Source organism: Cornus florida, unplaced genomic scaffold (assembly GCF_030987335.1).
Source record: "Cornus florida cultivar Cherokee Brave unplaced genomic scaffold, ASM3098733v1 CherokeeBrave_3.0.0_Hap2_Chr04, whole genome shotgun sequence".
Taxonomy (NCBI): Eukaryota; Viridiplantae; Streptophyta; class Magnoliopsida; order Cornales; family Cornaceae; genus Cornus; species Cornus florida.
This window is the reverse complement of record NW_026775574.1, coordinates 93,244,855-93,259,768: the sequence shown is the minus strand read 5'-3', so window position 1 is coordinate 93,259,768 and position 14,914 is coordinate 93,244,855. Positions and strand designations below refer to the sequence as shown.

The 14,914-nt window shown below is 34.0% G+C and overlaps 2 protein-coding genes across 2 annotated transcripts; both read left to right on the top strand.

Moving 5' to 3' along the window:
* The first annotated feature begins 4,337 nt into the window (after positions 1-4,337).
* On the top strand, positions 4,338-7,505 carry LOC132303969 (uncharacterized). Its single transcript, XM_059801430.1, has 3 exons — positions 4,338-4,495; positions 6,286-6,442; positions 7,252-7,505. Exons 1-3 carry the CDS (start codon positions 4,493-4,495, stop codon positions 7,296-7,298), a joined length of 207 nt encoding a protein of 68 aa, XP_059657413.1. The 5' UTR covers positions 4,338-4,492; the 3' UTR covers positions 7,299-7,505.
* A 2,586-nt stretch (positions 7,506-10,091) lies between these two features.
* LOC132303968 (protein transport protein Sec61 subunit gamma-1-like) lies at positions 10,092-14,367 on the top strand. The gene is made up of 3 exons (XM_059801429.1): positions 10,092-10,266; positions 10,552-10,667; positions 14,159-14,367. The coding sequence occupies exons 1-2, from the start codon at positions 10,173-10,175 to the stop codon at positions 10,665-10,667; spliced, it is 210 nt and encodes a 69-aa protein (XP_059657412.1). The 5' UTR covers positions 10,092-10,172; the 3' UTR covers positions 14,159-14,367.
* Positions 14,368-14,914: the final 547 nt, after the last annotated feature.

The window sequence follows — 14,914 nt, the reverse complement described above, 5'->3', positions numbered from 1 at the left end:
CCCGGGATTGATTGAAACCTGCATCTAACAAGGCTGAGGAAATTTTTGCAAACCATTGTCTTGAGGCCTATTTTAAACCATAAGTTGATTTGTTTAGGCGACAGACTCTTGTCGCCCTCTTTTGAGCAAAACCGGGTGGAAGTGCCATATAGACTTCTTTATCTAAATCGCCTTGCAAAAAAGCATTATGGACGTCCAATTAATGGAGTGACCACCCTTTAATAGCAGCAAGTAAGATAAGAACACGTATTGTGACATGTTTAGCTACAAGAGCAAAGGTGTCATGATAATCCAAGCCTTTCAACTTAGGTAAAACCCTTAGCCACCAAGCGGGCCTTGTAGCGTTCAATGGTACCATCAGAGCGATATTTAATCTTGTAAACCTAGTTGTAACCAATGGGTTGTTTATGGGATGGAAGGGGAACAAGGTTCCATGTGTTATTTTTCTCGAGCACAGTGATGTCATTTTCCATAGCTGCTCTCTATTGCGAAATTTTAACAGCTTGAGAAAAGTTACGGGGCTCATCTGTAGACGAAATCATAGAAAGAAAACTACGATGGCTAACAGAAAAATTAGAGAAAGAAAGATAATGATGGAGAGGATACGGAGTACCTTTCAATGAAGAGTCTGAAGGGAGAGACGAGTCACCATGAGTGGCAATCGAACAATGATAATCATCCAAGTAAGGAGGTGGTCAACGGTTGTGAGGTTGTTTAGTTGTTGACGACAAGGCCGAAGGAATATGATCTGGAACTTGTTCTACTATAGAAGTAGGTACATCATTATTATGAACATAGATAGGTTCAACCATATCAATGTTGGCTAGTCCAGAAGCAATGAGGTTATCAACAAGATTATTATGATTAGGTGCAGAAACATTAGGAGAAAAATCAAAATTCCCATTGTCATGAACAGGCAAAGGAGTTATTGTGGAGGACGGTGCGGAAGACTGAGGAACATTACCAAATGGAAAAATGACTTCAGGAAAAACTACATCACGAGATGTATAAATAGAGTGTGACTCAATGTCATAAATTCGATAACCCTTTTGACCATAAGGATAGCCAATGAATATTCCGGGTTTGGCACGTTGATCAAATTTATGCTTAATGTTGGCATTGTGAGCATAACACAAGCTTCCAAAGACTCGTAAATTTGTATAGCTTGGCTTGGAGTTAAACAAAATTTCTTTAGGTGATGCTCTAAACAATAGAGGTGAAGGCATTTTGTTAATGAGGTAAACAGCCGTAAGGACACATTCACCCCAAAATTTGAGTGGTAAGTTGGCTTGAAAACGGAGAGCACGAGTCACTTCAAGAATGTGGCGGTGCTTACGTTCAACCATACCATTTTGTTGTGGTGTTCCAACACAACTCCGTTGGTGAATGATGCCATGTAGAGTGAAGAAAGTTTGCATATCACTTGAAAGAAATTCTGAACCATTATCAGATTGTATTTTTTGTATTGTGGGAAACAAAATGGCACCATTACCAGAGGAGATGGAATCAACTTGGGATCGAAATTGAGTTTTGACAAAGGCAAAGAAAGATTGTAACCAATTTTTAGTTTCAGATTTCACATGCATAAGATAAATCCAAGTGCATCTAGAAAAATCATCAACAATTGTCAAAAAATAACGACATCCATTCAAAGAAGGTTGCACAAACGGACCCCAAATATCACAATGTAGCAACTGAAAAACTTTATTGGTTAAAATTGAACTGGAAGGAAAGGGCAGACGCCTCTGTTTAGCTTGAGGACAAATGTCACAAAAATGATTTTTTGAACTGGACATATAAGGAAAGTCTTTAACCAAATTATCTAAAGAACGGAAAGAAAGATGACTTAGCCTCCAATGCCAAATATCAAAAGAAGAAGGTGCGACAACCGCCGAAGCCACCGATAATCCTTGATAATAATAGAGCCCCTCATGGATACTCCCCTGTCCAATCGTCCTCCTCGTTGATAGGTCCTGAAAGGAACAGGAAGTAGAAGAAAAAATTACTGTACAATTACTAGATTTTGAAAGTTGGCTCACAAATAACAAATTATATTTGAATGATGGAATATGGAAGACATTCTCAAGTTTTAATGTGGGTGAAAGATTTATTGTCCCAATGTGAGCAATACGAGCAGTAGAGCCATCAGGTAATTGAACCAAGGATTGAGTAGGGCACATTTTATAAGAAGAAAACAAAGTTAAAGAGGAACACATATGATTGGTAGCTCCAGTATCAATAATCCAAACGGAAATTGGTGGAATGGAGAGAGCAATACCTGCTAGATGAGAACTAGGGTTGATGTTACCTGTTGAAAGCATTGCTAGTAATTTGTCATATTGCTCTGGTGTTATAACAGAAGGAGTCACCTTGTGCTTAGATTTAGTTGAAAGATTTGGAGATTCAGAACGCTTGGTAGGGTACCCAATAATCTTAAAATAGCGTTCCTTGGAATGACCATCGCGCCCACAATGATCACAATGATATTTTGGCTTATAGGTAGAAGAACTTAGACGATTCCACCTCCAAGGTGTGGGTGGTTTCCACCAGTAACAATCCGATTAGGAGTATAGTTGTTTGATTTTGCTGCAATATTGAGAGTAGCAACATCTGGCATAGGAGTCGACAGAGAATGTATTTCTTGTTGTTTTTCTTCTTGTCGAACAAGAGAATACATCTTTGTTGCACTCGGAAAGGGTTCCATCAACAAAATTTGGCTTTGAATTGCTGCAAATCGGTCATAGAAATTCCATCGCCTTATCTTATTGTAGACGATCAGAAAAGGCCTTTCCACTCCTACAAGTACATGGTTGAAAGGCTTGGAGGGAATTCAGTTCATCCCAAAGAGACTTGAGTTTCGTGAAATAAGCTGAAACCGACAAGTTTTCTTATTTGAGCGAAGATATGGATTGCTTGAGTTGGTAAATTTTGGGGGCAATAGACTGTGAAAAATGTTCTGACAAATCAATCCATATAGTTCTCGCACTGTCAGCATATAAGATGCTACTTCGAATTTCATCAGAGACCGAGTTCAGAATCCATGATCCGACCAGATCATTACACCTTTCCCATTGAGAAACTTCATTAGCTTTATCTTTATCAGGTCGTTGGATGGAGCCATCCACAAACCCTATTTTATTTTTGGCTCGCAAAGCCACGGTGATTGCGCGAAGCCAAGATCCATAATTGTCACCATTTAGAGGAGGTGAAACCAACACTGCCGTTGGATTTTCAGAGTGGTGAATGGAGAAGGGATCATCACCTAACATCTCTGACGAACCGGATTTATCTCCATCTTTACCATCGCCAGCCATTACGATGAGCAAGAAAAGATAGCAATTAAGAGAGAATAATAATAATAATAATAATAAATCAAACGTTCAGGCCGGTATCAAAACCCGCTCTTTTACCATGATAAGAATAAAATAACGCCAAAAAAGTTGGTGTTCTTTATTTTCATAGAGAAACAAAGAATAATCTTTTCATATATATAACTCACGTTACAATTGTATTTGTATTGTCATATATAAGGAGAGCAAAAGAATAGCCAAGGGAATCAAATCTGATATACAAGGAAAACCAAAAGATAGGAAACTAATTAGATATATAAGGAAAGTTGACCACCACGTATAGCTGTTAACACTAATTCTACTTATACGTAGTTTTCCTTACTTTATATACAATTGTTTGAATTTTTGAAAAATAAATAAATCTAGAAGATCCAGCTCGAGACTTTACGCCCTATTTGGAATGCAACTCCTAAAATAGTTTTGTTTTGGGAGTTAATTAAAACTGAAAAGAGTATTTTTTTTTTTCTAGTTGAATCTATTTTTGAGAAACATAATAAATTAAAGAATAAAAGAGTGAGGTGCAATATTTTATTTATTTTTTTAGTTGAGAAAACTATTTTTAGTAGATAAAATAAAATAGTTTTATGAATTTTTATTTTTCGAATAGTACAATTTTCTTGTAATTAGTCTTAAAAAAATGTTTTCAGAATTTCATTCCAAGCAAGCCAGAACTCAAAAATAATTTGTAACATATATAGAAAGTTAGAGTTTGAGCTTAATTATTCACGAATGAACTTGTTTATTTCAAACTAAAAATATTATATATATATATATAATCTTAGACTTGCTCATTTCCTCTAGGAAAAGAAAAATAAGTGTTTGAACTAACAACTCAGATTTATTGCACTACCAGTCTGATTTGTTGGTCAAATGCATGTTTATCTTAAAAAAGAAAGATTATTAATTTTTATTTTTATTGCATCCTAAACAGATGGGTAAAAATGTAATTTACTATGGAAGTCAATGCCACGCGCATCGCGGACAATTTCAGCTCCCCGAACGCGTTTCGTTCTTCTACAACTAATCGATGAAGGAAAAGAAAATAAATAAAAAATAAATCAGAAACAGTTGTGAGAGCGCCTGAGAACCATTCGGAGTCCCAAAATTTCTCTAAGCTTCCGCTGCAGATCTCGTCCAAAACCATGGTAATCTCATTTCTCTCTCTCCACCTTCCTAGATCTTGATGATTCGTTTTCTTTTTAAATTAAATCAATTATTATTATTATTATTATTGCAATTATAAATTTCAACTGTCAATTAGATTATCCTCATTTTAGAATTTGATTGAATTTTACCTAGTTTTGTTAAGAAAACTGGATCAGATCTGGATCTCGGTTATATATATATATGTGTGTGTGTGTGTGTGTGTGCGCGCGCTGTACCTGTTTACATTTTTCTTTCTCGCTTGAATTTTTTGATAGGTGGTAAAATCTTATCGTATATATGTTGAATTGATGTAGACTTGCCTCTATCACCGTAGTGCCTTTGATATGTATCTTTGTTTGGTAGCATGGAATTTGAATTGGGGCCAAATTAGATTAAAGTTTGAATTAGTTTTTCTCCAATTGCACTTCCATGCTTCCAAATTCAATGTGAAAAATGATAACCTAATGAGTATGATAAATGGGAAAGTTTGTATTTTTGTTGTGAAAGAGGATGTGCAGAATGCTCACGTGATTAAAATGGGTTTTTAGTAATCTTGGGTAGATCCCTTAATATCCAGCAGACCCCCCAAAAAAATATAATTAAAGTTTTCACCATGCATTTAACTTTTATCCAGAATCAGGATTTTAGTTTTCTAGGAAACATTAGCGAATGAAAAAAAGGCTATATATACAATGTTTGAATTTTTAGATTCAGCTGCACAATTCTTCTTCGCACTGAAAATCAGAAATTTGAAAGCTATATTTCTTGGCTTCTTATGGAACTTTTTAATGGTAAATTGAATGTGGTTTCTTATTTTTTATTTTATTTTTGTATCATAGAATTTTATGTAAATCTGTTAGATTTGAAGGGACTGCACTTTAGACCATTTAATATCCTATTAGATTAACGAGGGCCCAGCAGAGATCGGTATGCTTTTCATACAAGGCCAGTTACTGTTAAATCATGAGACTTGAATGTTAATATTGCCATGGCCTCTAGCAGAAGAAGAATTAAACAGCACTCAGTTATTCTTTAAATGTGACACAAAATAAATGCATTTTATCCACTAGTTGAAAGAAATTTTCATTTAACAGTAATTGAGGATATTATGGTTACTTTTAGTATGATTAGGTTGCCCTTTGTGGTAATAGTCATGTTTGCCTATCTTCTTCAGTACGTATCTTGTTAACATATTGTACATGTGGGTTTAGTTTTTGCTTACATTTGAAAACCATTCATAATCAGTTGGCTAATACCAATTATAGTTGTATTATATGTGTTGGAGGACTTAAATATTTAAGTTACACCCTCTCTAACAACTTAAGCTTTTAGAATAGATGGTTGTTAACATGGTATCAGAGTAGGGTAGGTCGTGTTGAAATCTCACCGTCACCCTTATTTAAAATTGAAACACGTGTTGGACCAAAAGAAGGCCACACATGAGGGTTTAAGCTTTTAAATTAGATGGTTGTTAACAGGATTCTTGTTTTATATCTTGATCATGTTGCACCTTCAATGATGGTACATGGCCGAACCATATCAGCTGAGCATGCTTACACATTACAAATCATATATATGGTCGAGAGAATCATCACTATCCACCCACACACGCACAAAGGGATTAAAAGGTGGTGTCACCGACATTGGTGAATTTAGAGCTGTATATAGAGTTTTTTGGTAAATTATATTGAGATGCCTTCTGAATGGTTTAGTAATTTTTATTTAAATTTGCCTGTCCTTTCTCTGCAACGGATAGTATGGAATTTTTTATTTTTTGTTGCATCTACAGACAACCTCAAGGCGTCTTGCAGATCGGAAGGTGGAGAGGTTTGAGAAGAACATCAAGAAGAGGGGTGCAGTGCCTGAGACGACAACAAAGAAAGGAAATTCTTACCCAGTTGGGCCTCTTTTGCTTGGGTTCTTCATGTTTGTTGTCATTGGATCCTGTGAGTTCCTTTCTTGGGTTATTGGTGCTAATATTATTCAATTGGAACTTTTACGGAGGAAACTGCATTACCTTTTTTTTTTTTTTTTCAATATCTTGATTTCCTAAAGCTAATAATACACATTAAACAAACTTGTGCTTCTTTAAATCATAAATATAGGCAGATCCGTTTTCTGTTAGATAAGGAGGAAGACATTATTTTGTGCTGCTTTCCCTCTGACCAAGAATTGGAACGCATTCATGCACAACTTTATTCCTCACTAAGCCGGGGTTTAATTCGATTCAACAAAATATCCGTTAATGAATAGCTATAACTCTGCTTGGATGGGGAGGAGGTGGAATTCTGTGAATTGTTCTCTGATGTGCGAACAGTTTGTGTCAACTTCTAAAGGAGCTATGTTGATTCCTTGGCAGATATTACATTTGAGTTTGTTCTGCTAATGTAAAAATATGATATATATATATATATATATATATAAAATAAAAACAGAGTTCACAGCCCTTGTTCTAAGCTCTCCTGAGAATGATTAGAATGTTAATCCAGCATTGGATTGGCTGTTTCGTTGGGCGTCCTTGGGTAGTTGTAAAATTGGGTGCGAAGGACTACTTCATTGACAATAGGACAAAGGGGAGTGTATGGTCTCCTCACATGGATGCTTCTTAGTAGCCAAAGATGCTCAATGTTTTTGCTAAACTAAAAACCAAAATAAAAGCATCTATTTTGTTTGTTGTAGTTTTGCTCTTATCTGTCTTCTCTTTTTTTTTTTTTTTTTGCTGCTGATTTCAATTTCTTCTTTTCCGTTGTGCCAGCTTTGTTTCAGATAATCCGAACTGCCACAAGTGGAGGCATGGCTTAAATTATTTTCAGTAGTAGTGAGCTTGGGCAGCAGCAGGCTTGCGATGGTCTCCTCTGTTGTATTTGTTATTGTTAATTGTTACTTTTGTGCACTGTTAGTCTGAACTGAAAATCCCCTTGTATAACAAAACGAATATATGATTTTGGACTTGGGGTATTTTTAGTGACTAGAAGAGCCTAAATAATTATAAAGATGAACTTAGTCTTCTATGCTTGGGTCCTCTCTGCAATTTCGCAGTTCTTATGGTTTTTGGCTAAGCATGCATTCGTCTTTCTTGCTGAATTCATTGTTGCTCGTTTCTGCCAATGTACTTGATGACGGTAAGTTTGCATATGAATGGGTGGTAGGCAACCATTCCGAACCAATACACAGCCTAACTTGAAATCCCGAACCCGGTAGGAATAGGATCCCTTCCCTTGGAAGAGGGGTCGGAGAAGTTTATTGTTTGTTGTAAAAAAGCACGTTCTAATGGCGCTCTGAAAATTCTATTATGGTAGAATGCATTCTTGTGCCAAATATTAACACGAGGGATTTCATGTGTTTGTCCTTATGACCCGATATTTTTCCGTCCGGTTTTTCTCGTTTTAGAGCTTCTATTATAATATTTTGTTTGGGTGACTTCATGTGAGTAATGCTTTTGTGTCACATCTTTTCTTGTGTCGGATTTGTGCTTTTACCTCACTTATTCGATAGCTCACATAGCTTATGCGACGATTACATTCGTTATTTTATGATGTTGTACTTTGTCACGAGACTCGTCACTTGTCACTCTGGACTATGTAGTGTCCTTCGGACTATATGGTGTTTAGGAGATTCCCAATTTATTAGGCTACCCATGCGGACTAAAGTATTGCATTCTCGATGCAATATCTTAATATGTATATTGCATATTCGATGTAAATGTATTGTATGGGTTTTATATTATTGTTGCATCTTTGAGTGCATGATTGATATAATGTATCACATTGTCAATTTAGAGTTGCCAAGACTCAAGAGAGTAGAATGACTGACCTAGCTAAAACCACTAGAGCCCAGAAATAAAGTGACGGGCCTAGTTAAAACCACTAGGCCCAAGATTAGGATGAAGAATAACAGAGGGACCCTACCTAAATATATATATATATATATATATATATATTTTTTTTTTTTTTGTTTTTTTTTTTTGGGTCTGGCATTGGTTAGGAGTTAGTGGGAAGGGGGAATCCAATCTAGGATTAATAAGGGGGCACTAAAAGCCTCGTTATACCTAAAATTAGATCATTCGGGACTTAATAATCGGTAAAACATTCAATTTTATATTGAATTGTCTTTGTTTTGTGTTGGACTATTGTCATCAGACTCTTTGGGATCGCAGATTGATAAATGAAATGTATGTGAAATTTCTCAAGATAAAGGTATATGTTCGAGAGAGTAGTGATTCGGACTCTGAAAATTTCTAAGGTGAGGAGCAAAATGGGGTGACTAATTCATGCTCTTGTACTCTATAGATTCAAATGGTATTACGAGAATAAATGAACTTACTATATTTATTTATTCAAAACTTTATGAGTTTAAATGAAAAATTAGATACAAAATGAAACATTTGATCATGATTTAATGAGATAAAAATGATTTACTCACGCTGAAAAAACAAGGGAAAAATGTGTGACTTAACATGTAGCTAGCTACTTTAGTCAGCCAACAACATAGCCCGAGTGTATCAATCCCAAAACCATCCTCCAATTGTTATATCAACCCGAAAAAATTTCTCTTGAGAGCATTACTCAGAGTTCAATATGTTTGTGCTTTGTCTTCATGAACTACTTGGTTTGGTTAGAGGAAAGTGGTAGAGAAAATGTTGTCTTTTTGTGAATGGTAAGGGTGTTCATTTGATTCGCTAATCTTTGAATCCCATCTAATTAATTTGATTTGTGGTCAGTAGATGTTTTTAAGCCTATTGGTTCAGTTATGGATTTACAAATTAGGAATCTGTAGATATTGATTCGGTTAATGAATTATGGGTTCAAAAAATCGATTTGATCTGTATAATATATAACCAATTGGATTCAATCCATATAATATATAAAAATATTATATATATATTTTACTTTTTTTCTTTTAAATTGAAACACTAAACCTAACCCATTTCCTGCTTGTGTGTAACAAATTGAAAGATACTGTGTTGTCTACGGCTTGTTTGTAACACATTGAGAATTATGGGTAACTAATTCATAGTAAAGTCATTTGTAACTGCATCAAAAGAAATGGTCTCGTTCAGGGGTAGTCTACGTGTAGTCTACATATGTGTCTCAAATTTGTGAAATGCCAAATGTGGATATAGCATTTTGGGTTGTTGAGATAGCCATATGTTAGAGGTTCATCCCAGGTTGAATTCGAATGAAGATAGAATTTCATATAATCAACAATTTAAAATTTTTTAGGTTAGTTTGGCAATGATTTTCGTTCTGTGATTTTGCTTTGGTCTAAAACAGAAACAATTTATTTTGGTAACTTATATTTGTTAGAAGATTTTTGAAAGTAAAAATATGATAACAGTGTTTGATAAAAAACTGTTGCAAGTTAAAAAAATAATTAACTAATTTTTTTTTTAACATTTTGATCTCATTTTTAGAAACCCTTTGGTAATATTTTAAATTGCCACAGACGTTACCAATGCCTCCCTTCAAGGAAGTATCTCTCTTATCTTCGTCAAGGGTACTTTTGTCATATGAAAATCCATCTTCCAGTTTTGACTTTTATTTTTTATTTTTATTTATTTATTTATTTATGAATGCTGAATTTTTGACCTTAACGCGTCTTCCATTTCTCTCACATATCCATTTTTATATATATCCGTGCATTGTTTGAGTAATTTTGTCGCAGCAGAGCAGAGAAATGGATGCACTTGATTCAGTCGTCGATCCACTGAGAGATTTTGCTAAGAACAGCCAACGACTCGTCAAGAAATGCCACAAGCCTGATCGTAAAGGTAATATACATATATATACACACATCTATATGTATACATGTCGATTTATATATAAATTGAATCTGCTGAATCGAAGTTTCAAAATTCGCCATCAGCTAGTTATTGGATTAGTGGTATATACACTGCAATCCACAGTGGTAGCTCCAACCGCCTATAGGGTTTTGGGGATTTGGGGAAAGCCAGTCTATGGGTTGAGCTTAGTTGAAAACCACGAAAAAGAAAAATGAAAAAGGAATATCAAAATTTAAGCTTTGCTAACTTGTGATTTGCATTGATGTGGTGTAGAATTCACGAAGGTTGCGTTCCAAACCGCAATAGGTTTTGTGGTGATGGGATTTGTTGGATTTTTCGTGAAGCTGGTTTTCATCCCCATCAACAATATCATCGTTGGTTCTGCTTAGGTACGCCAATTGAATCTGTACTGTTGTTATTGGGTTTTGAATTTCTTTACTAGTTTTAGTCAAAATGGCATGCTTATTGGAACATTTTTTTCGGATCAGATCTTGTAATTGTAGTACTATTTGTGTAATTGAAGGTGTTTGATCTAGTTCATAACAATATTTGGGTTATTTTGTATTATCTTCCAATAGATCACCACTGATTTCCTTTGATTTGTAATTGCAATCTTAGAACTAATAGGATCAAAACATAGGCTTTGAATCAAATTTCAAAACCTTTTGGTTTGCTATCCTTCCAAATAATGTCTATAATCTAGATATTGTGTGTTATGTTTGTATGAACAGTTCTATTTGATCACTTTGAATCAACTTTCTTAGATGAGGTTGTAATTGTATTTTCAAATGTTAATAGTCATGAAACGCTCAAGTTTGTAACTTTTGGTGTTGTCTCTCTTTCTTTTTATAATATTGATTACTTTATAAATCTCGTCTTAAATAAAATAAAATTTCAAATTCTATTAAAATAAGAACTTGAAGGAACACAAATTTAGATATAACAGTTCTGTTTTAGAAGAACACTACATCCTGTTCATATCAGCATTAGATGCTCAGTAGAAAGAAAAGGAAAAAAAATGGAGTATCAAAGTGTGTTATTTTTTATTATACACATTAGGATTGTAGTTGTTATGATCAATTGTTTTGCTGGTCATATTATATTGATTCGGTTGTGGTACACCCTTATATATAATTGGGAAATAAATCCAAAAGTGGGAGCTATAAAAATATGAACTTAGACCCTGGTGCGACATTTGATTTTTGATACCCTATTCTTACCACATATCTGTTAGGTCTAATGGTTGTTAAGAAGTGTATTCTTCCATCTTTATTTCTCTGCATCTTAAGTCATTGTATGTTACTCGTAAAGATGGACAAGAATTTGAAATATTCTCAGTCAAAGGTATAGACACCGAAAAAGATTATCAGCAGCCTCCTTTCTTTGTTATATATAAGCAACAAGAGCCATGTTCATTCCAATTTCTCAGTTTGTAGTATCATAAATGATATTATTGGCTGGTCAAATATGGGTCTCTGCCTAAGAAGCACGGACACGGATACGACACGACACGGACACGGCGAATAGTGTATATATATATATATATATATATATCAGCATTAATAATTTTAAAAAAAAAGCAATGATATGTTTAGGTTGGAATATATATATATATATATATATATATATATCACTGATATGTTAGTATATATATATATATCAGCATCTTTAGGACACGGACACGGCAAATTGTGGCATCTTTAGGTTAGTATATATATATATATCAGCATCTTTAGGGTAGTACAAAACAAAAAATAGAACATATCAGCATTAAAATTTTTTTAAAAAAAAAAAAAATTAACATAGCAGCATTAAAAAAAAAAAAAAAAAAAAAAAAAAAAAAAAATTCCAGAAAAGTGTGTCCGAGCTGTCTGAGCCGTGTCCGAAAATTAAAAAAAATAAAAAATTCCAGACACGTTTTTTGGTGTGTCCGTGTCGGACACGGATTCTTCGCCCATTTTGGAGTGTCCGTGCTTCCTAGGTCTCTGCAATATACATCTCATTAGGGCATAAGGTTTGATGCAATCTATCCTTCAACTATTGTACCTCCTCTTCTGGTGAAATAAAGTTTACCTTTAATAAATAACTTTTAAAAAAAAATCAATAAAAGAAAACCTTTTGGATGTTCAAATGTACAAACATTAGTCTTCTCTGTTGTAGAAAATTGACCAAGCAAAATAAGTGAAACTTCACAGTAATATTGCAACTTGTGGAATGTAGACTGCTCGGCAAATCTATAATATTAAAAAATAAATGTATGAATGTATTGAAAATACTTGAGAATCCTGCACTACAATAAACTATTTCGACAACTAAATCCCAAATATAAGCTTTTTGAGGATAGTAAGTGCTCCTAAGGAGAGGTGAGGGGTTCATGTCCCATAGTGGGCACATGTGGGTGTCTGTGAGTATTTACCTAACCAAAAAAAAAAAAAAAAGTGCTACTAAACTCTAATTGGAAAAAAATCTAATATAGGTTCAGCTAGGAGGGGAAGAAAATTCTTTTGCATTCACACCTTTTCCTAATTCTGGTTCGCATTCACTTTGTGCCCTTAAAGGAGAGGAGTCAATATTATGTCTCCTTTATGTCAACATTCACAGATTTTACTGATTCTGGTTCGCGTTCTTTTGGTTTTTAAGAAAAGGGATCTCTAAGAGTTTCTCTTTGATGAAGTGGGTCTTAAGTCCATTAGATTTATGTAGTATCACTGGTCTAACAGTGGAATTATGCGAGATTTTGCGCCAAGTGTTAGTCTATGTATCAGTATCAAATGACCAACGTAAAACTTTGGTATACATCTGATAGATGGTGGTAATTTGGAAAGTATTAAAAAAGAAAAAGAAAAAAAAGAAAGAAAGAATGGGATTAGAGAATAGAAATATTATTCTATTAGATAGTTCAAGATGGGTTTATAATTGTTTTGAAGTCATATGCAGATCACCTGAATTTTTTTTTAATCCTTGCTACATTTCACAATTCTTTTGGCAATTAGTAAAATTGAAGGGTACACTTCTTTTTTATCGAGAATATGATCCATTGTCATCAAATCATGTTTATAAATATACATATCTACACGCACATGCTTACATTTTTCTCTATGCGATAAAGATAGATTGTGACTATACGGTTTCTAAATTGCAGAATTCACGTTATTGTTATAGAATATTGGATTCTTAAAAGGAAAACTTTTTGTTGTATATATAATGTTTAATGAAAAATTGTTGTTGTATATAATATAGTATTTATGTGTAAAAATATTGATTTTATTGTCATGTCCACATCATGAAAATTAAGATTTTCCCTGTTGGCTTGTATGTGTTATATTGTGTGTCTGTCTATGCTACTACTTGGCACTTTAATAAAAAGCATTAAATTGACATAGATTAGTAACCATATGGTAGTTATAGACAAATAAAACGAGATATTGTTGGTTTGTTCAATTAGTATATTGTACTGTTAAAAATCAATCAGAAATCAATTATAGCTGCGTTTGTATTCTTTGATTAATTGTGGTATAACTATAATTTTGTCACACATCCAAAAATAAAAATTTAATATGAGGTTTTAGTATGGTGTAGAAGTTTGTTGTTTATTGAATTTAGGTTCCTTTTATCGTCAAATCATCATAGTGAATAGCACTGGGAATTCTTTGAACAAGCCTATCATTGTTAATGGTGCAGCAATTGGCATTTTATTTCAGTAAGATATAAAGTGATGGAGAAAAAAAGACGGTTTTTCTTAATAGGCGTGGAATTCTTTTTCGCTGCTGTTTATTCGACATTTCAACCTTAAATTTACTGGCTCATGTTTTGTGTCATAACTGTTTCAACATTTTGGATTAAAACTGTGGCTGAGTTGATCTTCTATATAAAATTGCAGATTATGTGGAGGGTAAAAGTTTTAACAGGATGGCAACGGTCTGCCCAACCGAAATTTTAAAGGAAAGCTTAGTGCTAACATCCTTTAGTGCTAAATTTTAATTTTGAAACTAAATTTTTGTGGCTTTTTCAATCTATGTTCCTGTTTCATAATTGCTGATGTAAAATACTCTTAATCATTCTGTTAAATTAGTTGGCCAATTTTTTTAACTTCCTTGTTACCTTTTTGAGGTTGATAAGCATCATGTTGCTATTAATTTCTGGTTGGCTCTAAATACTTTGATCTAAAAGTTCCCCTAGGCAACACGCACCATCCCAGGCTTCATACCCGGAAGTCTTGACCAGGGTTTTGCTGTATCCTCTCGAGTTAGGAAGTTGAGTATTGACTTGACTAAGTTGCAGGAACTTATCACTACTAGATGTTTGATTCTGATTTGCTTGAGTCAAATCTTGAGGTCGATATACTCTTTACAAGAAGCATGTCAAAGAATTAGATCAAGATAATTTGTCTGACTTAGTTTTTATACATAGATGAGTTATTTTGACTATCCCTGGTAGTTTAGAAATATTATAGAATGGATATCAGATTAGACTGAACAATGATAATGATGCAACTTGTTGACTTCGATAAACTACTTTTCATTGGAAAGGAAATCTGGCAAATCTCACATAATCTTTGTTTTGTGGAGTGGCCTTTATATGCATAATAACACCAATGGACATTAATCCAAATGGGGTATGTATACGTTTGCTTGAC